Genomic DNA, 24,147 nt, shown 5'->3' with positions numbered 1-24,147 from the left:
TTCCCTCAGAATGAAATGGACAAAAGCTTCCCTTATAAAACATTTGGTCTCCATCTATGTTTAGTTACATTGTCACTGTATCACTCACTATGGGTTCTAAAGACAAAGGTCAGTAAAGAATAGTAGTTGTTTTTTTTAAGTTTGCTCTTGCCCTAAATATAATTTGGCTTCAATGACATTCTTGCGGAGGCTTTTGTTTTAGCTCACATTAACCTGTCTGAATCCAAAGCAGAGCTCCATAACTAATAGCACCAGTTATATTTGGAGATATATATATATATATATATATACATACACACATACACACACACACGATGGAGTGTTTTGACAATTTTTTGTTGCTGTCCACCACATTCAATTTATAACTTCTGTTTTATTATTTTGGGGAGTCTTCCTCGATTGTTTACAAATGTTAGCAATTCATTTTTCCCAGTCCTCTTCCCCATTTTTGTTTTCAAGAATGTGATAAGCTAAAAAAATAGCAAGAGTGATGAAATACAGTAGGTCTCAATTTCTGTACTGTGTGCAAGATTATTTAAATCTAAAAATGTTCATACTTTCCAAACTGTTGGAAAAATTGACATACCAATGTTTTTCACAGAAGCCACAGAGAGGATAGGATCTGTTGTGCCAACAATGACTCCAAACAACATGCTAATGAGCCAGTTCCAGTTATACTTATTGATTTTATAAGTTAACACTCCAATTAAAGTACAATTCAGCAAAAAGCCAGGAACTGAAAGTAGAAATATCTGTGAAGACAATTCATAAATGTATTATTAGATTTTAAAGTATTCATAGATCCTATTGTATCACAAGATTATTCATTTTATATTCCCAGACAAAAACTATGTTAAATTGGATTTACGGTTGAATGCATATAAGTAATTTAAAAGGTACAAATATTATTGAGATATTATAATTATCCCATAAATAAGCATTATAAACCCTAGGAATTTCAGAGTTAAGGTTAAATTAATAGAAATCCAAACATGTTAAGAAATTAAAATAAACAGTTTTTAAGGCACGTGAACAACCTTAATTCCTCTTTGTGCAGACACCCTGCAATAACCATACAATCACAAGTGAATAATATCACTGCTTGTAGTGCTGGATTAAATTTAACTGATTTTTTTTTAAAACAGATTTTTTTTTTAAACTCATGGCATCACTACAGGACAGGGTTACGGTTGCATGGGTGGCTGAATTGTGAATTGCTTTGTGTGTTATTCTGGCCACTTCAAATGATATCACCTATCACCTGCCTATTCTTTTAACTGTTCAAAGAGGTTTCCCATCAAGTAAATTGTTAATGGGGGCTGTTTTAACTATCCTTCAAGCACCTATAGTAGTTTTAAAAAAAATATTGTAAAGCTGGAAGTTTTAATTTCTTTACTAGACTTGCAAGCACGACTGCACTGGGATTTGAAGCAATAATCCGCATGTCAATATGAAGAACCCCCAATTTCCTAGTGCTATGGCAGGCGTTTGCCAAAACAACAAGCCTCTCTAACAAATTACCAATATTCAGCCTACAATCTGAAGTATTTAAGTGGCACTTCCTATACCCAGTCTGGTACCTTCCCCACAACATCCCTCAGACCCTGAACTATGCACTAGAACCCAGGTGGTGTCTTCCCCTTCACCCTGCCATGTAGGTTTGAGAGAAAAGTGCAAAGGGGACAGCCAGAGACTCCAGCTAGTAGGGGCAGAATCAGTGACTGCACCTTTTTAGTTTTTTGAAGAACTTTCTACAGTTTTGACTGAACTTTTTTTTTTGCGCTGTTCTATTGTTCCAGCCCTCCTCCTCCTCCACAACCTCTTCACCTCAGCATCACCCCTCTAACCCTCTTCTCCCATTCCACTTACTCTCTTCCCTTCCTTGAGCTTATCCTTCCTCCTAACTAAAGCCAGCAAAAGAAAAAAATAATAGAACTAACATGATGTTTGCTGCCATCACATTGTTCACTCTGCTTGTGCGTTATACCCTTTCCCCACCCTTCGTCTGTCTTGTCTATTTAGATTATAAGCTCTTCAGAGCGGGAACCATATTTTTGTTCTGTGTTAATACAGCATCTAGCACAATATGGTCCAGGTTCATGACTAAAGCAACTAACTGGTACAGTACTATAAACAAACTTTTAGGCTCTTTTAGGACTTGCAGACTTCCATGAGAAGATACATGTGCTTCTCAGGAGATGGCATATTGGGTTATGTCATGTACAATGCCAATTTGGTCTGTGCATGCTTTCAGCTACTGAAAATTGAAAGGGCATTAAAATATTTTCCCAACCACCACCAAACTGCAGGAATCAAAGATATTTTTTCCCATCAGCGGCTGGATAACAGTTTCTTTGTTCAGATTTCATTTTGTTCTCTCTAATTTAAACATTTCTGTATAATTTCTTCAGCCAGTTTCTAACTGTCAGCTTTCACAAAAGAGTTTATATCTGAACTGAAAAGGCAAATATTGAAGTGCTGATATACATACTGATCACTTTTTTTTTTTAAAGTGAGGGTTGGGGAACATAGTCGATCTTTATCTATATAATAATTACATTAAAAAAACCTTATGTTATAAGAACACTAAGACTGCACTCAAGAGTTAGGAAACGCCAAAATTAAAGTTACTCATGCAATCCTAATTCAGCTCCCTTGTGCATACGTATTACAATACAGTCTTTATTTACTAGCTCTAGTGTCCAAAATTCAAAAAACACCATCAAGCAGCCTGCTGGTACAGATTACAACCAGCTTAGTATTTACCATTCCAGGTGAGACATAAAGCAGGTGGCAACTGTCATATACTTAGGAAGCATTATTGACAGTGCTGGAGGATGCTTAAAAGATGTGGATACTTGCAAAGCAGCAGCTGTTGTCATATTTCAGGCCTTTCTGTGGACTCTGTGGGGAAGTCTGGACCCCAAGCAGCAGATCTACAGAATCGTGGCTATACCAACTCTGTTGTGTGGCAGCGAAATGTGAGCACCAAGCAAGGCCATAGAGCACTAAATTGACATTTTTTATTCTTGTTGTCTTCATCAGCTATTTCATATTAAATGACAGTTCAAGATCAGAAATAAGGGTATTCAAAGCTGAACCCAGCAACCATATCCATCAGCACTGATTCAGTTTTGGCAGCTTTCTTGGCATAGACATATTATTAGGACAAAAGACCAAAGTGTTTACACCAAGGAAATGCAGCTACACCACCAGCAATCAAGTGGCAATGAAAAAGGTCTGATGGCATGCTAAGATTGCCAACAATGGACATAAACTGCATATCAAGTATGACCACCTTAATGACTAGCTAGAGATCCATCTGGGTAGTGGGCTATCTGCAAGAAGACTAAGTCCCCTTGGGATCTGCTACAATGATGACAGTGTGTCAAGAAGTATGTTGATAAATTGTAAAGGGTTCTGAGAAGAGCCACAAAAATGATTAAAGGATTGGAAAACATTTCTTACAATGATAGACTCAAGGATCTCAATCTATTTAGCTTGGCAAAGAGAAGGTCACGAGATCACTTGATTGCAGGGGGAAAATATTTGATAATGAGTTCTTCAAACTAGCAAACAAAGGCATAACATGATACAATGGCTGGAAGTTGAAGCTAGACAAATTGAGACTGTGAGACTGGAAATAAGGTGTAAACTTTTAACAGTGAGGGTAATTAATCATTGGAACAATTTAACAAAAGTTGTGGTAGATTCTCTATCACTGGACATTTTTAACTCAAGAATGGATTTTTTTAAAAAGATGTGCTCTAGTTCAAACAGGAATTATTTCAGATAAGTTTTGTGGCCTGTATTATATAGGAGGACAGACTAGATGATCATAGTGGTCCCTTCTGGCCTTCAGATGTATGAATCTATATGATTACATCCAATATTTTCCAGACTCTACCTCATACAATGCACAGGACGGACAGCTGTTCACTGAATGGGTAGCTAGTCAATATTTCTTTTTTATTCTCATCATTCGGGGTGTAACGCCATACATTGTTTGCTGCACACCATCCAAACCCTGCATTGAATATAATTATTAATTTCCTCATTGGCTTTTCTACAGTGGTGTCATCATAGGCCTGGTCTACACTGGGGAGGGGGAGGAAATTGATCTAAGATATGCAACTTCAGCTATGAGAATAGCGTAGCTGAAGTCAACGTATCTTAGATCAAATTAAAATTACTTACTTCACGTCCTCACAGCGCTGGATCGACAGCCGCGGCTCCCCCGTCGACTTTGCTTCCGTCTCTCGCACTGCTGGAGTTCAGCAATCGATGGGAGAGCGATCGGGGATCGATTTATCGCATCTACACTACACACAATAAATCGATCCCCAACAGATTGATTGCTACCCGCCGGGTAGTATAGACATACCCAGAGTATCTTAATATTTTACAAATGTTAATGAACCTATCTTCACAAAACCCATGAGATGAGGTGAATATTATCCCCATTTTACATGTGGGGAAACTCAGGGACAGAGATTAAAAACAAAATTGTCAAAAAGGTCAGCTAATTTATTTTTGTCAGTGTACTTAGCATTTTATAGCACTTATATCTTCAGAGCAGAGCTCCCATTGACCTCACTTGCGAGTTCTCGGCACTTCAGCAAATCAGACCCGTGTCTCATGCTGGGTACTCAGAAAATGATGAATACACCATGGACATCTATGAAAGTTTTGGTTTAAGTGATTTGCCCTGCATCACAAAGAAGCTCTGGGGCATAAGCAGGGACAGAGTCCAGTTCTCCAGTGTGACATTCAACTGTCTTAACCATGAGGCAATCCCTTCTCTTCCTGCAGTTCCCTTCCTCATTCATCACACTTTCCAACCTCTGCAACAAATGAGGCAGGAATCCTATACACAAGAACTTCATTCACCTAACATCCTGAATGAGTTCCCAAAGCACAGTCCATCAGGTGCACTAAATGAGGTAGGGATCCTGAAGAAAATATACTGTGAGATCATGTAACTAAAGACTGTACTAATGCATAAACAAGAGGGCCAATTAAGGTTGCATGAGCACACTTAATTCAATAATTTCCTAACTTTGCATACTGGACTTTGCAAACTTAATATTCTTTTAAAATTTTGGATGCAATTTCCTTTTTAAAAACCCATAAAACTGAAAAGAACAAAAATTCCATTCTGTGGAACCATAACGATCCCAAATACGGTCTTCAGCAGGATTGGGTTGATCTCTAGAGCCACAGCATAGTCCTCTGTCACTTGAGTTATTGTAGTAACTGGTATTAGTATAAGACTTTTCCATGTGAACCTGCCACTAGAGGGGGATGGAGACACACTTGACCCAAAAGGTTTCACAACTATTTACTAGAAAGCAAAGGAATGTTGAGACTCAAGAATAATCTGTTAAAATCTAAACTATGTCAGGGAACGTAGTAACTAGTGGTTACAGACTCTTCTGCTCCTGTCCCCCACAAGCCTTTCCCTGGCCCCTTCTACCCTATCCCCACCACCTCAGTTCCTGCTCCTCTCTGGCATGGTCCATTTCCCCCCAGTTTAACTGCTGCCTCTGTCCCCACTCATTGCTCCTATCATCCTTATCCTTTGCTTTTTCCCCTCTCCTCCACCGCATCTCTTTCCCTTATCACTTGTTCATATCTCCCCTTACTGTCCTGCTGCTATTCCCCTCCCCCCATGCTCCTAAATCCACCCCTGAGCTCCAGTGTCTCTCTGCCCTGCATATCTCACCCCTTCCACCCACACTCCTGATCCTTTTGCATTCAAGTCTGTCTGTTTCCTCCTCCTCACTGACTAAGTGCCAGCACCAGGAGCACTGAGAGCACAGGAAAGACAGTCTGCCTGCTCTCTGTTCACATACCCAATGCCAAGCAGCATCCAGCAGCCAAGAGAAGCAGTTGCAGGGAAAGTCCTGCTAGTCCTTTCCAACCCTGAGATAGCGCATGCACAATCCGGTCAGCATATAGGAGCTGCAAGGGGATAGAGCATGCTCAGTGCAGACTGACTCTTTGGAGAATTTAGCTGTCAAACTCTTATTAGACTCCACTGAGCACATGCCCAATTTGGGCAAATTTTCACAGACAAAGTAAAAGGTACAACTCTGACACCAGAGCAACCCTGCCCCAATGACAAATTTAAAGTATCTTGTTCCACAGCAGAGGTGCTATGTTTTTTCAATGAAAGAGTTGTAAGAATTATTCTTTTACATGGGCAAAACGTGTTTTTCCATAACCTTGTTCTTGGAAACAGCTTTATAATTTTAGCTGAAACTTGCCAGACACGTTCTGATTCATACAGACCTCTAGCATGGAAATTTTCATCCCAAACAGTTTAAGTTTGTCAAAGTTACAAGCAACTGAAACAAAATCTTATAATGGAAAATGCATGCAACCTTAACTACAGGTATTACTTTCTGAGCCATCTATGTTGTTTATTATTTTTATATATTTAGGTGCAACCAACTAATCCTCATCCATTTATGTTTTTTCATAGGTAGAAGCCTTTCTCCCTGTTCAGCTAGTTTTATTTATCAGCAGCAGGCAGTGCCAGCCAAATCAGCATATTTTAAACAACTGGTTTACCTGGTAACAGCTGTCAAAGGAATACTGGAACTGCAGCATAGAAAGGAGCACCTGTGCCCCCTCTCAAGATTGAGGAACAATTCTGGATGTTGAGGGATGGGGGCATGCTAAAGAAGAAACTCTTCATGCTCAAAGATAGTAGAATTAGCTGGAGGTGCTGAAAGGAGCACTCACTCCAGAAAAATGTGTGGCAGCCTGGGTAACCATGGGACAACTCTCTTTCCTGAAGGGATTGAATGGACATCTGACAGGGTGGTGAAGGAGAAAACAAGGCTGGCAGAATTTCCTGAGGAGTATACTGGGTCTTTTACACTGAAGTTGCCTCTAAGCTCTCTGTTGAGCAGACCTTTTCTAATACCCTCCCCCACCGACCTTAAGATCAGCACTGGAAAGACAGAGAAATTGAGGGCTATGACCTACCCCAGTTCTCTCTCCCCAAGACCTCTCTCTTCTTCACTCCAGGTTGAGAGAGGCAAACTCCCAACTCACAGATGAGATGGCGCTACATTTAAAAAAGTAAAAAGGTTTCTAAAGTCCTATTGCTCCAATTAAGCTTTTCCTTTTCTTTTTATAATTTATAATTTATACCAAACCATTGCAACTTTACAGCCACAAAGAAAAACAAGGACACAATTACCTCTTATCTTTTCCATATAATGAACTCTAATAGGAAGTTTCTGAAATCACATCTTACCTGCCAAAATGATTTCCGAAATATATAAAAATCCATTTCAAAAGCGGCAGTAAATATTATAACAGGTGTGAACATATGAAGAAACAGGATCGGATCAATTTCTGCAATGTATTCTATCAAAACGCGAAACTGACAATACAAAAGAAAGTAAAGTACATTTATTAAGTGATTTCTGGGAAATACATATATATTATGGAATGGGGGGGGGAATTAAAAGGTTTTTTCCTATCTGTAAATCTGGAAGGATATTAAGTAATCATCATTCTGGACCAACTGATTTCCCTTTGCTGTTCAAACTGTCAAGACAATATGATCAATCATTGACTTCTAAATATTTGTCATTCTCCTCTCACCAAACTGCACTGCCTCTTTTAAAAATTTGGACCAATGGGTTCCAAGTAACCATGCACACAGGTTCCCCAGCTGGGGAGAAAAAGGCCATTACAAAATGACAATGCTCAGCACCCATCTAAGGCCAAGCATCTATGAAGCTCACAGTAAAAGTCAGTAGTGCCTTGTAACAAATATACGTAGACTGCCAGATGACAGACTTGCACAACTCTTTCACAGAAGGCCTTTCCCTCTAAACCTAGGAACCTAGTATGAAAGATACCTGGGGAGAAAACATTGAAGTTTTATATACAGAAATAAATGAAGGTTACTTACCTGTAACTAGAGTTCTTTGAGATGGACTCTGCATACTCACATTCTTGGGATGCACCAACCAGTGCAGACTGGATGGTGGAACCTGCTGATACAGTATCCATTAGAGCACACATGCACCCTTCCTACTCCTTCCCTCATCATTCAAGCACATTTTGAGGGGGAGGCTATAAAAGGGGGCATGGTGCCACCTCAGTTCCTACCACTGTTAACATAGAGTATAAAATTGATTAGAACTCAGCAGAAAAGGGGAAGGCAGACTGGGAATATGAATATGCAGAGTTTATTTCAAACAACTCCACCTACATGTAAGTAACTTTCATTTCTCCTTCAAGTGTCCTCTGCATATTTCTATTCTTGGGATCATTTGGCAAGCAGTAAATAAAAAGGTAGAGGGACACAGGGTCCTCCTAATTAAAGATTGAAGCACCACTCTGCCAAACTGAGCCTCAGATCTAGCTACAAAATCTAAAGCATAACGTTAAGTTAAAGAGTGACTAGAACGCCAAGTGGTGGCTTTGCAATTTCAGTAAGGGAAACACATCTAGCACATATAACAGGGGTAGCTATTGCTCGTGTGCAGTGAGTTCCCAGGAGGAGAAACAGAAGAGATCTTATAACTCTCCTCTATATACTGCCTAACCCATCTAGACAAGAATTATGTAGTGATAGCTTGACCTTTAAAATTTCCAGCATAGGAAATGAATAATTTGGGAGAAGCCTACAACTCCTCAGTCCTATTCACATAATATGACAAAACTCTCTTGGCATCTAAACAATGTAATCTAGACTCCTCTTATGAGCATGAGGTCTAGGAAAGAAGACCAGTAAATTAATAGATTAACATGATAGTCCAAAATTACTTCAGGAAAAAATATGGGCTGATGTCTAAGTACAATTTTGACTTTGAGTAACAGTGTAGGAAGGGTCAAGAATCAATGCATGCAGTTCACAAATTCTTCTAACAGATGTGACTGCTATTATAAAAGCTGTTTTAATTTAAAGATGAAATAAAGAACACCCTGACAGAGTTCAAATGGTGGAAACATAAGTTTTGTTAATACCAAGTTTAAATCCCATGGAAGAACTGGATTTTTTACTGGCAGATACAAGTTTAATAAACCCTTCAAAATCTTTTTAAGAGTCACGTGAAAAGATAGATTTACTATCAGTAGATGTATGATAAGCTACTATTGCTGCTAAATGTACTTTAAGTGAGGCAATAAACACAGTTTTAAAGTTAAATAAATATTCTAAAATACACTGAATAGGAGCTGACGCAAGATCAATATCCTTATCATAGAACTGTGGAATCGTAGGAATGGAGGGGACCTCGAAAGGTCATCTAGTCCAGTCCCCTGCACTCATGGCAGGACTAAGTATTATCTAGAACAGGTGTTCACAACCTTTTTCTTTCTATGCCCCCACACTATGCTATAAAAACTCCATGGTCCACATGTGCCACCACCACTGGTTTTCTACATATAAAAGACAGGACTGGCATTAGGGGGTAGCAGCCAGGGCAACTGCCTGGGGCCCCATGCCACAGCAGGCCCCACAGAGCTAAGTTGCTCAGGCTTCAACTTCAAACCCAGGTGGCAGAACTCAGGGCTTCAGCTTTCTGCCCTGGGCTCCAATGAGTCTAACACTGGCCCTGCTTGGTGGACTCCCTGAAACCTGCCTGTGGCCCCCCAGGGGGGCCCAGACCCCTGGTTGAGAACTGCTGATCTAGACCATCCCTGACAGATGTTTCTCTAACCTGCTCTTAAAAATCTCCAATTATGGAGATTACATAACCTCTCTGTGAAATTTATTCCAGTGTTTAACCACCCTGACAGTTAGGATGTTTTTCCTAATGTCCAACCTAAAACACCCTTACTGCAATTTAAGCCTATTGCTTCTTGTCCTATCCTGAGGTTAAGATGAATAATTTTTCTCCCTCCTCCTAGTAACAACCTTTTATGTACTTGAAAACTCTTATGTCCCCTCTCAGTCTTCTCTTCTTCAGACTAAATAAACCCAATTTTTAAATCAAGCAATTATACAACAAATCTTTTCTATATCAAATCATAACATTTTCTAGTTGCCTGTTCTTGAAACACATTGCACATCTAAGGAGCAAGATTTCTCTAAATCTGTTAAAGTCCTATTCCCCAAGCTGCTAGATGTAACAGTTGAGGATCTGGATAAAAGACTCCCTTGCTGCTGGAACAGCACATCCAGTGTTAATGGTAGAAGCTGTAATTTCCTTTGCATAAGAAAAATAAGTCCATATATGTGACACTCTGTACCTCAAAATAGGAACTCTGGAACCCCCATATTCAATACTGTCATATGATCATGATATGTTTTGTACAATGCATGCCTTGCGAGGTATTATTTTAAAAGTCTTGATCTGTTGAACCTTAATATACTGTTGAACTGTATGTACTATCATTGTATATGAAGTATTGCTATATGTGTTACTGAAATATGTTGTGAGGTTGGAAGATGCCCACAGCTGGTCTTTTCAGCAACGACAAAGGAGCAACTATCACTGGCCAGACAGGCATTTATGGCCAATCAAGAAGAATCCACTATCCCAGAGACTCCTCAAAGAGGGCACGTACACAATGAGGGTAGCCTAATCCCGACGTCACAACAAAGATTCTTCTAGCAGCTGGAAGAAAGTATAAAAGAGCGACAGTGACATCATCACCTGGCCTCTCTCCTCCCCCATCTCAACACCTGGAAGATCATTTGGAAGACAGAGACTTTGAACTAGTCCCAAGCTGGGAAGGGAATCCAGCCTGTGTATTGAGAACTGTGAGCTGCCTATAACATCTCTTAGGGGGAAAGACTGCTTGATTCCAATCTAGCTTAGTCTGTGGAATTTAGACTGTGAATTTATTTTTATTTCCTTTGTAACCTACTTTGATCTCTATGCCTGCTACTTCTAATCACTTAAAATCTATCTTTCTTTCGTTAATAAATCAATTTTATATTTTATTTAAAACTGTGTTTTTGGTTGAGGTGCACAGGAAATCTCGGCTCTGATTACAAAGACTGGTACATGTCCACTTTCCTTTGAGGAAGCGACAAACTAATTAATGAGCTTGGACTGTCCAAGGGGGTATATTTCTGGGGTGCAAGGCTTGGGTGGAATTGGTTGGTGCTTCTCTCTGTATGATTCATGAGTGACTTAGAGAGCATTCATGCAATTTTGCAGGGTGTGAGTCTCCACGTGCTGATGGCTGAGTGATCACAGCGCCTGGAAGGGGTTGGCTGCTTGTCACCAACATAGCTTTCAGAGTTAAGGGGGCACAGTGGTCCCACAGTTCCAGGTTGTACTCCAGGGATCCCATCAGAATGTACCATTGCTGTTTCTCCCCTACCAAGTCAACTAGTATCATTGTGGCTGAGTCCAGCCTTATCTTTGCCACCACATTTAATATTAATGGGAAAGAGGGAAAAGAATACATTAGATCAATCCTCCAACTGAGAAAGAACACATCTGTCATCAACTAAATGTCTGAGCCTGCTCTTGAACAGAAGTGGGCACATGGTGTTCAGGGGCGGCTCTACAAAGTAGGCTGCCCCAAGCAGCGCGGAGCGCTGCGCCGCCCTTCCCCAGTCCCGCGGCGGGTCCCCTCTTCCCGCGGCTCCGGCTTCCTGGGAGGCGGCATTTGCTCGTGGAGCTCCGCCGGCATGCCTGCGGCAGGTCCACCGGAGCCCGGACGAGCGGACCTGCCGCAGGCGCATGCCTGCGGGAGCTCAACCGGAGCCGCGGGAAGACGGGACCCGCCGCAGTCATGCCTGCGGCAGGTCCGCTCGTCCCGGGCTCCGGTGGACCTGCCGCAGGCATGCCGGCGGGAGCTCCACCGGAGCCAAATGACGCCCTCCCCAGGATGCCGCCCCAAGCGGGCGCTTGGCCCGCTGGTGCCTAGAGCCGCCCCTGATGGTGTTGAATCTTGTTGTGAAAGGATCTATGTTCAGAAAATCCCAAAGGTTGAAAATGTCCTAAGTCAGTGAATCCTTTAGTGACCACTTGTGCATCTCAGTAGAATCCCTGCTCAGATGACCGATGATCTCATTGTGAATTCTCACTACCACGTAGGTCAATCGGGTGGACTCTAAAATACACCAGACTCATAGCTATACAGACTTTTTGCAAAGTTGTTATGAACAAGTCCTCCCCCTTTGCGCACATAAAACATTGCTGACCTATCATTTGTAGCAACTTGCTCTACTGTGTTCTATACTTGTGGGAGAAATTACTTGAGAGCGAAATATACGGCCAAGTGAGAGTCTTGGTGATTCCAGAGACCTCAAATTAATAGACTGCTGAGAGAAATCCCTGCTGTGATAACTGGGTTTACAAGTTTACCCCAATTGTGAGCTCAAACATAAAAAGTATGTGAAAGTTCGTAAGATGCCACAATAACCTATAACAACAAATGCTGATGGGAAATAAGTCAAATGGTGCAGGAGAACCAGACAGAGACTAAATTAGTCCAAACAAAAAAAAAGGTCATATCGATATAATTCAAGGACTATAGAGAAATCATGTATGTTAAAAACAGAAAATGGAGAACCAGAAATTAATCAAACAAAATTGGTGTGTTGGATATTAGGCCTAACTGGTGGACAAAATAATAAGGAGAGGGGACTATTCAGCCCACTTTTTTCTTTCTGGGTGTTCTTAAAAAGAGATTTTGAAAAAAAAAATACATATCATCCCGTGTCCTTGCACAAGCCAGCTCATCATCTCAACTAATCTCATCTTCCCTGACCACCAAGAAAAAGAAGCAGACCAGACTGAAAGACTTTCTTCCTGAGATGAAGGCCATTAGGTCTTGCTCAAAGAACTTTGTTCTTCACTTGTGAGTCCTGAAAATCAAATCCTGAAATCAGCTGCACTGCATCAGCATAGTGAAATGACTACAATCATGCCCTAAGGAGAAAAGACCCAAGCAGATGACATCCAGTCCTCAACCCATCAGTGGGGATACCTAATTGCTAGCATCATGGAAGCACATAAGATCCTGTTCTGCCTCTCTTCCTTGTATTACCTTCTGCTTCTCTCACCACTTACTTACTCCTATCCCATATCTCATTCTCTCTGCCTTCCATCAAATCCTGAAATCAGCTGCACTGCATCAGCATAGTGAAATGACTACAATCATGCCCTAAGGAGAAAAGACCCAAGCAGATGACATCCCTGAACAGAATGTAAACCAGAGTCCAAGCAACAGTTGACCTGCCAGCCAAAGCATCCATTCATAACTGATGAGCCACCCAGAATCAAAAAAAAAAAAAAAAAAAGCTGCATTTCCCCCACCTTTTCTATTCTCTCTCTCCTCCACCTTATGTGCTCCCATTTGTTAGAAACAGGAAAAGTAAATACTAGGGCTGTCAAGTGATTAAAATAATTAATCACAATTAATCAAAGTTTTAATCACATTGCTAAACAGAGTCTTTTACTGAGCTAGGTGAGTTCTCTTCAGCTGAGTGAGCCCTTGTATACAAGGGAGGGTGGATTTTATCTTACGGACTCCACATGCCGCAGGGGAAGAGGGGCTAGTGCAGGGAGACTGAATTTGCCAGATCCCCATTCTCTACGGGATGCCTCCCGGAACAAGGAGCCAGCTGGGGGTATTGGGACATGGCATGTGAGGGGTTGGTCCCCAGAGCATGGAGAAGGTCCCTGGAGCAAGGGGCCGGCCAGGGGCAATGGGGCACAGGGCTGGGGTGGTTCCTGGAGCAAAGGTCTGGCTGAGGGCAAAGGGGTGGTCAGTCACCATACTGAAGAGCCAGCCAGGGGCAATGGGGCACAGTGGGGGAATGGGGTGGTCCCCAGAGCAAGAGGCCATGGGGCATGGCAGGATCAGGATCTTTACCTCTCTGCTGTAGCCGGGATGGGAGCCACTTTCTCTTCTCTTCCCGCCCTCTGGTGGCAGCTTGGGTTACTGCACCTGACTGCACCCTGTCAGATCCCTCCACAGCTAATCCCTCCCCTTCCCGCCCAGAGGTATGTGATTAACACGTAGTAACCATGCCTCAGTGGGTCACAACTGAGAATGCCAAATTCAGGAAAAAGTGCTGAGAAATTGGGCAGATACACTCCAAGACTGGTGGCTAATCCCTCATAGGATATACCAAACCAGCAACAAAAGTAAACTTCTGTTTCACCACACTGGCTAACAAGAAGTCAAGAAAGCAGTTTCCTTAGGCATTCCAGTCCTTATATTACCACCGAAAACACTAGACTTCGAGATGAGTGGTTCTTTAAAACCAATCTCTTCAAATAAAAGGTTCTTCTGATCCCAAAGGACAAGCCACACACTCAGGTCAATATATAAACTTAAATCTTACCCAAAAATCTAGCTGATAAACATTTATTCATAAAAAAAGAAAAAAGAAAAAAGAAAAAAGAAAAAAGAAGAAAAAAGAAAAAAGAAAAAAGAAAAAAGAAAAAAGAAAAAAGAAAAAAGAAAAAAGAAAAAAGAAAAAAGAAAAAAGAAAAAAGAAAAAAGAAAAAAGAAAAAAGAAAAAAGAAAAAAGGTGAGAGTTAAAATTGGTTAAAGGAATCAAATACATATAGTAATTGCAAAGTTCTTGGTTCAGGCTTGTAGCAGTAATGGAATAAACTGCTGGCTTAATAAGTCTCTGGTTGCTTCCAAATCATTGGAAGGTCCTAACGTAAGAACATAAGAAAGGCCGTACCGGGTCAGACCAAAGGTCCATCTAGCCCAGTATCTGTCTACCGACAGTAGCCAATGCCAGGTGCTCCAGAGGGAGTGAACCTAACAGGCAATGATCAAGTGATCTCTCTCCTGCCATCCATCTCCATCCTCTGACGAACAGAGGCTAGGGACACCATTCTTACCCATCCTGGCTAATAGCCATTTATGGACTTAGCCACCATGAATTTATCCAGTCCCCTTTTAAACATTGTTATAGTCCTAGCCTTCACAACCTCCTCAGGTAAGGAGTTCCACAAGTTGACTGTGCGCTGCGTGAAGAAGAATTTCCTTTTATTTGTTTTAAACCTGCTGCCTATTAATTTCATTTGGTGACCCCTAGTTCTTGTATTATGGGAATAAGTAAATAACTTTTCCTTATCCACTTTCTCAACATCACTCATGATTTTATATACCTCTATCATGTCCCCCCTTAGTCTTCTCTTTTCCAAGCTGAAGAGTCCTAGCCTCTTTAATCTTTCCTCGTATGGGACCCTCTCTAAACCCCTAATCATTTTAGTTGCCCTTTTCTGAATCTTTTCTAGTGCTAGAATATCTTTTTTGAGGTGAGGAGACCACATCTGTACACAGTATTCGAGATGTGGGCGTACCATGGATTTATATAAGGGCAATAATATATTCTCAGTCTTATTCTCTATCCCCTTTTTAATGATTCCTAACATCCTGTTTGCTTTTTTGACCGCCTCTGCACACTGCGTGGACATCTTCAGAGAATTATCCACGATGACGCCAAGATCTTTTTCCTGACTCGTTGTAGCTAAATTAGCCCCCATCATGTTGTATGTATAGTTGGGGTTATTTTTTCCAATGTGCATTACTTTACATTTATCCACATTAAATTTCATTTGCCGTTTTGTTGCCCAATCACTTAGTTTTGTGAGATCTTTTTGAAGTTCTTCACAGTCTGCTTTGGTCTTAACTATCTTGAGCAGTTTAGTATCATCTGCAAACTTTGCCACCTCACTGTTTACCCCTTTCTCCAGATCATTTATGAATAAATTGAATAGGATTGGTCCGAGGACTGACCCTTGGGGAACACCACTAATTACCCCTCTCCATTCTGAGAATTTACCATTAATTCCTACCCTTTGTTCCCTGTCCTTTAACCAGTTCTCAATCCATGAAAGGACCTTCCCTTTTATCCCATGACAGCTTAATTTACGTGAGAGCCTTTGGTGAGGGACCTTGTCAAAGGCTTTCTGGAAATCTAAGTACACTATGTCCACCGGACCCCCCTTGTCCACATGTTTGTTGACCCCTTCAAAGCACTCTAATAGATTAGTAAGACACGATTTCCCTTTACAGAAACCATGTTGACTATTGCTCAACAGTTTATGTTTTCCTGTGTGTCTGACAATTTTATTCTTAACCATTGTTTCAACTAATTTGCCCGGTACCGACGTTAGACTTACCGGTCTGTAATTGCCGGGATCACCTCTAGAGCCATTTTTAAATTTTGGCGTTACATTAGCTAACTTCCAGTCATTGGGTACCGAAGCCGATTTAAAGTACAGGTTACAAACCTTAGTTAATAGTTCCGCAACTTCACATTTGCGTTCTTTCAGAACTCTTGGATGAATGCCATCTGGTCCCGGTGACTTGTTAATGTTGAATTTATCAATTAATTCCAAAACCTCCTCTAGTGACACTTCAATCTGTGACAGTTCCTCAGATTTGTCACCTGCAAAAGCCAGCTCAGGTTTGGGAATCTCCCTAACACCCTCAGCCATGAAGACTGAAGCAAAGAATCCATTTAGTTTCTCCGCAATGACTTTATCGTCTTTAAGCACTCCTTTTGTATTTTGATCATCAAGGGGCCCCACTGGTTGTTTAGCAGGCTTCCTGCTTCTGATGTACTTAAACATTTTGTTATTACCTTTGGAGTTTTTGGCTAGCTGTTCTTCAAACTCCTCTTTGGCTTTTCTTATTACACTCTTGCACTTAAGTTGGCAGTGTTTGTGCTCCTTTCTATTTGCCTCACTAGGATTTGACTTCCACTTTTTAAAGGAAGTCTTTTTATCTCTCACTGCTTCTTTTACACGGTTGTTAAGCCACGGTGGCTCTTTTTTAGTTCTTTTACTGTTTTTCTTAATTTGGGGTATACATTGAAGTTGGGCCTCTATTATGGTGTCTTTAAAAAGGGCCCATGCAACTTGCAGGGATTTCACTTTAGTCACTGTAAAAGCAACAAAGAATCCTGTGGCACCTTATAGACTAACAGACGTTCTGCAGCATGAGCTTTCGTGGGTGAATACCCACTTCTTCACTTGCATCTGAAGAAGTGGGTATTCACCCACGAAAGCTCATGCTGCAGAACGTCTGTTAGTCTATAAGGTGCCACAGGATTCTTTGTTGCTTTTACAGATCCAGACTAACATGGCTACCCCTCTGATACTTTAGTCACTGTACCTTTTAACTTTTGTCTAAATAACCCCCTCATTTTTTTATAGTTCCCCCTTTTGAAATTAAATGCCACAGTGTTGGGCAGTTGAGGTGTTATTCCCACCACAGGGATGTTGAATGCTATTGTATTATGGTCACTATTTCCAAGCGGTCCTGCTATAGTTACCTCTTGGACCAGCTCCTGTGCTCCACTCAGGATTAAATCTAGAGTTGCCTCTCCCCTTGTGGGTTCCCGTACCAGCTGCTCCATGAAGCAGTCATTTAAAGTATCGAGAAAATTTATCTCTGCATTTCGTCCTGAAGTGAAATGTTCCCAGTCAATATGGGGATAATTGAAATCCCCCACTATTATTGTGTTCTTAATTTTGATAGCCTCTCTAATTTCCCTTAGCATTTCATCATCACTATTACTGTCCTGGTCAGGTGGTCAATAATAGATCCCTAATGTTATATTTTTACTAGAGCATGAAATTTCTATCCATAGAGACTCTATGGAACATGTGGATTCGCTTAAGATTTTTACTTCATTTGAATCTACACTTTCTTTCACATATAGTGCCACTCCTCCCCCTGCACGACCTGTTCTGTCCTTCCGATATATTTTGTACCCCGGAATGATTGTGTCCCATTGATTGCTCTCAGTCCACCAGGTTTCTCTGATGCCTATTATATCTATAGCATCCTTTATCACAAGGCACTCTAGTTCACCCATCTTATTATTTAGACTTCTGGCATTTGTGTACAAGTACTTTAAAAACTTGTCCCTGTTTATTAGCCTGCCTTTTTCTGATGTGCCAGATTCTTTTTTATGTGACTGTTTATCATCTGATCCGGCCCTTACATTATACTTTTCAGTCCTCTGCTCCTGACTATAACCTGGAGATTCTCTATCATCAGACTCTCCCCTAAGAGAAGTCTGTGTCCGATCCACACGCTCCTCTGCAGCAGTCGGCTTTCCCCCATCTCCTAGTTTAAAAACTGCTCTACAACCTTTTTAATGTTTAGTGCCAGCAGTCTGGTTCCACTTTGGTTTAGGTGGAGCCCATCTCTCCTGTACAGGCTCCTCCCATCCCAGAAGTTACCCCAGTTCCTAATGAACGTGAACCCCTCCTCTCTACACCATCGTCTCATCCACGCATTGAGACTCTGAAGCTCTGCCTGCCTACCTGGCCCTGCGCGTGGAACTGGGAGCATTTCTGAAAATGCCACCATAGAGGTCCTGGATTTCAGTCTCTTCCCTAGCAGCCTAAATTTGGCTTCCAGGACATCTCTCCTACCCTTCCCTATGTCATTGGTACCTACATGTACCACGACCACTGACTCCTCCCCAGCACTACACATAAGTCTATCTAGATGCCTCGAGAGATCCACAACCTTCGCACCAGGCAGGCAAGTCACCATACAGTTCTCCCGGTCATCACAGACCCAGCTATCTACATTTCTAATAATCGAATCTCCCATTACTAACACCTGCCTTTTCCTAGAAACTGGAGTTCCCTCCCCCGGAGAGGCAACCTCAGTGCGAGAGGCAACCCCAGCACCATCTGGAAGGAGGGTCCCAACTACGGGAAGGTTTCCCTCTGCTCCCATCGACTGCTCTACTTCCCTGGGCCGTTCTTCCTCCTCAACAGCACAGGAGCTGTCTGAGCAGAGGTGGGACAATTCTACAGTGTCCCGGAAAGCCTCATCAACATACCTCTCTGCCTCTCTTAGCTCCTCCAGTTCCGCCACCCTGACCTCCAAAGTCCGTACATGGTCTCTGAGGGCCAGGAGCTCCTTGCACCGACTGCACACATACGCCACCCGCCCACAGGGCAGGTAATCATACATGCAACACTCAGTGCAATAAACTGGATAGCCCCCACTCTGCTGCTGGGCTTCTGCCTGCATTGTCTCCTAGTTAGTGGAAGGGTAGTTTACAGAAAGGTGTTTTGGAATGTGGTTCGGTTTACAGGTTTTAAGGTTTTAGGGGGGGGCCGCAGGGAAGGGGTTACGGCCGGCGAGGGACTCCCACTCCCTTCCCACTCCCCTTCTAAACTCCCTTGCGAAACTCCCTGTTAGCAGCCCCTGGTCACTTGTGCGCGGCTTTATAAAGCCCTGGCCTGAGTGAATGCCCCGCCCACTGATTAAGGCTCAGCCAATTACCAGAGGCTTCGAGCTTTCAAACCTGCCTCCAACTGCCAGCCACAGCACACGGTCCCTCAAACAACCAAACAAACAAACAGACTGACAAACACAAGCTCAGCACACAGCAAGTAACCCCCAAACACAAACAAACACACACTACAGACAGTCACTTACCCCACAGATGCTGTATTAGCTCCTCCTTCACCTGGAGAACTCCCTTGCGAAACTCCTCTGCCCATTGGTTAGAATGCTCCAATTAGCAGAAGTTCAAAGTCCAGAGGTTTGAGCAGGAAAGAGGCTGGAGCAAGATAAAGGCATTTCCAGGGCCTTTTATAGCTTCTGCCATGTGGAGGGAAACCCATTCTTTCAAACAAAGCCCTCAGCACAGCTAATGGAAAATTACAGGTAAAAGATAGGAGTTTGGAGTCACATGGGCAAGTCACATGTCCATGCAAAATTTTGCTTTGTCACAGCAGGAAAGTCCATTATCTCCCAGGGTCCATTATGAGTCAAGTGTCTTTTTGATGGGCCACTTATTTTGAATAGTCCCCCCAAGATGTGCTGGCTAACTACCTTATGGGCGTTACCCCAGGAGCAATCATTTGAAATCCAGGTATAGAGCCAATATTCATAACTTCAAATGCAAGAATAATACATGCATACAGATAGCATAATCACAACCAGAAAATCATAACATTTTCATAGACATCTTACATGCCACATTTTGTACAAGATTTGTTGCAAATATATAATAGTGGTTGCAACAATGGTCCTATTTTAATCAGATGTCACACATGTTTAAAAAATGAATGCTTTAATTTTGTTTTCAGTTAATCACAGGAGTTAACTGTGACTCATTGACAGCCCTAGTAAAGACCTTTATACATCAGGAATGAGGGTAAAGTTAACTCTTTCCTTTTTGTCAAAAAAGTTTTTCTGATAATGAGACTCTCAGATTTTACCTCCAAAAGGAGGTAAAGATTTTAAAGGTTTTGATTAAGCTTGCAATGCAGAATCAGTCAATTTCATTTTCAATATAAATGCTTGTTTTACATTTTTTTTCTTTCTTGTGTTTGATCAATAAATTTTCAGTTTTAGAGTGAGTGCGTTGAAGTGTTTGCCAAAAATCAAGTAAACCAAGGTCTCCTTTAAAAAACCAAACAAACAAACCTCTTTGCATCACTGTTTTTATGTTGGACAGTGAAAAAGTTTATCAAGTACCACAGTAGGTGAATGTTCCTTGACTGTCAGTTCTTAATATTTAGGATCCAAATGTCTCAGATCTGTAGATACAGATTTTCCCTGACTGGAACAGGGGAGCCAGGTTTCCAAGTTTGATAAGGATACCTAGGAGATAGCCAATATGCTAAAGGCATCCATGGTGGTGGGAGGGATCACAAGCCTCCCCACAGGTCCCCAGGCACCACTCAGGACATAACTGCCACCCTGCAACTCACTCAAGTAACTAGGGAAGGGTCTATGGGATGGTCTAGTTCACAGAGGACCCTGCTCCCAAAACTCCCAAATTGTGGGAAACGTTCAACCCCCTCAACCGGCTAAGGAGTACTATATGAACCAGGAAATAACAAGAGGAAGTTGCCCTAGCAACTAGACCACTGATTTTCAGACTGTGGTCTGCGGACTTCAGATTTCCAAAGGGGTCTGCACCTCCATTCAACATATTTTAGGGATCCACAAATTAAAAAAGGTTGAAAACCACTGAACCAGAGGAATCCTTGGCTGTCTGTGACTACAGACCCCTCATCCTCACCTGACTCCTGAGCCCTGCATTCCTGCCTGCTCCTGGTTCCTTTCTTTCCATCCTAGACCCCCATCTACTCCCAGTTCCTGCTGTCCTGCCCTACTCCAGACCCCTGCTCCTCTGCCTTACCCCGATGCTATCTTCAGCTCTGACACCTGGCCTGGCACCCAACTTTGTCTCCAGCTCTGATCTCTGGCTCGGCACCAGAGTCTGGCTCTGGCCTTCGGCTTAGTACCTGATGCTGTCTGTTTTTGACTTCCTGCAAGTACCACTAAGCCTGACTGCCCATACCCTGTTCATTACAGGTGGGATATACCAATACCGTCAATTATGCCAATCCAGCATCATCTAATAAGCCTAGTGCAGTGGTTCACAAACTTCATTGCACCTTGACCCATTTCTGGTAACAAAAATTATTACACGACTCCAGGAGGAGGGACCAACACCCAAGCCTGGCTGGAGGGCCAAATCTGAAGCCCTGGGCGGGGGTCATGTAACCTGAGCCCCACTGCCCAGGGCTGAACCCCTTGGGCTTCAGCCCCAGGCAGTGAGACTCAGGCTTCCGCTTTAGCCCTGGGCTGTGGGGCTCTGGCTTCAGCCCTGGACCCCAGCAAGTATAAAACCAGCCCTGGGGACTCCATTAAAAGGGGGTCATGATCCACTTTGGGATCCCAACTCACAAGTGGGGAGGGATAGCTCAGTGGTTTGAGCATTAGCCAGCTAAACCCAGGGTTGTGAGTTCAATCCTTGAGGGGGCCAGTTAGGGATCTGGGGCAAAAAATCTGTCTGGGGCCTAGTCCTGCTTTGAGCATAGGGTTGGACTAGAAGACCTCCTGAGGTCCCGTCCAACCCTGATATTTTATTATTCTACCCCCTGGCCTAGTGAATAGGATGCCTCTTTGAGACTCAAATCAAGGGGGAAAGCCCTGCTTCAAAAGAAAAGGCCAAAATCAGTGTCAGATCAGGCTCCTCTTCAGAATTAAGATCCAACCCCAGGGCCAATAAGACACCACGGGATATAACAGAAGCTGAAACTTGAAAATGCAGAGGGTACGCATAGAAGAATACAAGGCCTTATCCAGCTAGCTATGATGAATCTAGAAGCTTTCAGAACTTCTGAGGCCTTCCAGAGCACAAATAAGGAGTATGAATAGATTAATTCTACGTACGTAAAGAGAAGAGCGCTCGAACTGACCACTTCCAAAGTATGCCAAATCTCTTATCGGCGACTTAAAAGAAGAAGAGGAAAACCCAGGAAGGGCAATTTTCTGATTGATATGTAAGGAAGACCTGGAGTTGAGCATAAAACTACAGAACTATTTTCAAAATTTCTTTATTCTTGCAGAAAAATCAGAAACAGTTCTTTACAGGAGAGAAGAGCTCTCTCTGCCTCTTGCCTGACAATAATAATCATAATGAGAAGATTTTTTGAAAGAGAAGAGCCTCTGGGAGTAGTGGCAATACCATGGACTAGAAGTGAGGAGGAACAAAAAGAGAAACTAGATTTGGCTACACAAAGAGTTTACAGAGCAAAATGTTAGTTTCGTGAGGGAGGTTACAACCATAAAAAAAACATGTGACAAGGGAATGGGACCAAATATGGACCCTGCAAGTTGCAGGTGGACAATACAAAATCCAAACCTGCTTGAAGAAACTCTTAAAATCGAGGCATTTGAGATTGTCTTAGGTGAAATTTTTATAACTGAGCAGAATTGAGAAGTTGCCCACAACCTATTAAGAGGCTTTGGAAGTGACCACAATTCAGTGCATAACTGACTTTTGAATTTGGGCAGCAAAAGAAAAAAATTGGGGAAAATATTTGGTTGTGAACATCTGTAGAATTTCTCAGCAGACTGGAAAAGTCCATTTCAATCTGTATGTATCTAAAGGATAATAGGATTATAAGGAACAGCCAGCATGGATTTGTCAAGAACAAATCATGTCCAACCAAACTAATTTCTTTCTTTGACAGAGTTATAGGCCTAGTGGATAGGGGGAAGCTGTAGACATGAAATATCTTGATTTTAGTAAGGCTTTTGAGACAGTCCCACATGCTAATCTCATAAACGAACTAGGGAAATGTAGTCTATATGAATTTACTATACGGTGGATGCACAACTGGTTGAAAGACCATACTCAACAAGCAGTTATCAATGGTTTGTTGTCAAATTGAGAACATCTATCTAGTGGGGTCCAGCTAGGGTGACCAGACAGCAAATGTGAAAAATCGGGATGGGGGTGGGGGGGTAATAGGAGCCTATATAAGAAAAAGACCCCAAAATCAGGACTGTCGCTATAAAATCAGAACATCTAGTCACCCTAGGTCCAACAGAGGTCAGGCTTTGGTTTGGTACTATTCAGTATTTTCATTAATGACCTGGAAAATGGAGTGGAGAGTATGCTTATCAAGATAAAATTCAATAAAGATAAGTGCAAAGAAAGAAAAAAATCAAATGCAGTGTCACAAAATGGGAATAACTGTTGATGCATATGCAGAGATGCAGCAATAGTTTAGTGCATTACTGTGGACTAAACAAATTTAAGACTGAGCAATGGTTGGGTAATAAAACCCATCTCTACCACTAATTTGCTCTGTGGCAGAGTGAAATGATTTAAATCATCAATTTTAATCACAATGTAAACCAGCAAGCAGGAAACCTTGATTTAATCATTGATTTTAATCTTCTTCTGCATTTGTACTTTTTAGTTATTTTCCTAAAGAAAGGATAATTCTCATTAGCTGGTAATGATTAAAACATGTTGCTTTACAACTAAATATAGCCTTTAAACTACATTTGGTGTTTCTTTTTACTAAACAGAAGGACACACTATATCTATACACATTTAAAGACTTATTCCTGTTTTACTTCAGTTTTCAGGCTGTGAGATAAGAAACAATTACACTCTCGTCACTTTATTCCACTAACATTTCTTCAGTAAACTATTTATGAATAGGCCCCAAATGTGTAACAGTAAGCACATAATCTATTGTTTATGTGCAGTAATGAAAAGTGAGGTTTTACCAAAATGATTTTTTCCACAACAGGCAGTCCAGAAACTATACTTTGCAATTACAGTGCCTACCATCTGAGTATCTCAAAATGATTTATAAATATTCAGTTTATTCATAGGGTCTATAGAAGACCCTATGAATTAAGTAACTATTATCCTTATTCCAC

General features: G+C 41.8%; 1 protein-coding gene across 11 annotated transcripts in view; it reads right to left on the bottom strand.

Annotated features, from left to right (window-relative positions):
- LOC120404838 (sodium/hydrogen exchanger 10-like) overlaps window positions 1–24,147 on the bottom strand; it is a 304,962-nt gene that overhangs the window by 276,383 nt on the left and 4,432 nt on the right. For 10 of the 11 annotated variants that reach the window (XM_039537846.1, XM_039537852.1, XM_039537849.1 and 7 more), the window contains exons 3-4: window positions 7,271–7,399; window positions 587–752 (exon numbers count right to left, since the gene is read on the bottom strand). In XM_039537846.1, the coding sequence (XP_039393780.1) occupies window positions 587–752; window positions 7,271–7,399 (295 nt within the window). Of the gene's footprint in view, window positions 1–586; window positions 753–7,270; window positions 7,400–7,936; window positions 8,019–24,147 lie in introns of all 11 variants that reach the window. The other variant, XM_039537853.1, reaches the window with a different exon arrangement.

The sequence above is a fragment of the Mauremys reevesii genome, linkage group 4 (assembly GCF_016161935.1).
Source record: "Mauremys reevesii isolate NIE-2019 linkage group 4, ASM1616193v1, whole genome shotgun sequence".
NCBI lineage: Eukaryota > Metazoa > Chordata > Testudines > Geoemydidae > Mauremys > Mauremys reevesii.
This window is presented reverse-complemented; position numbering and strand designations above follow the sequence as displayed.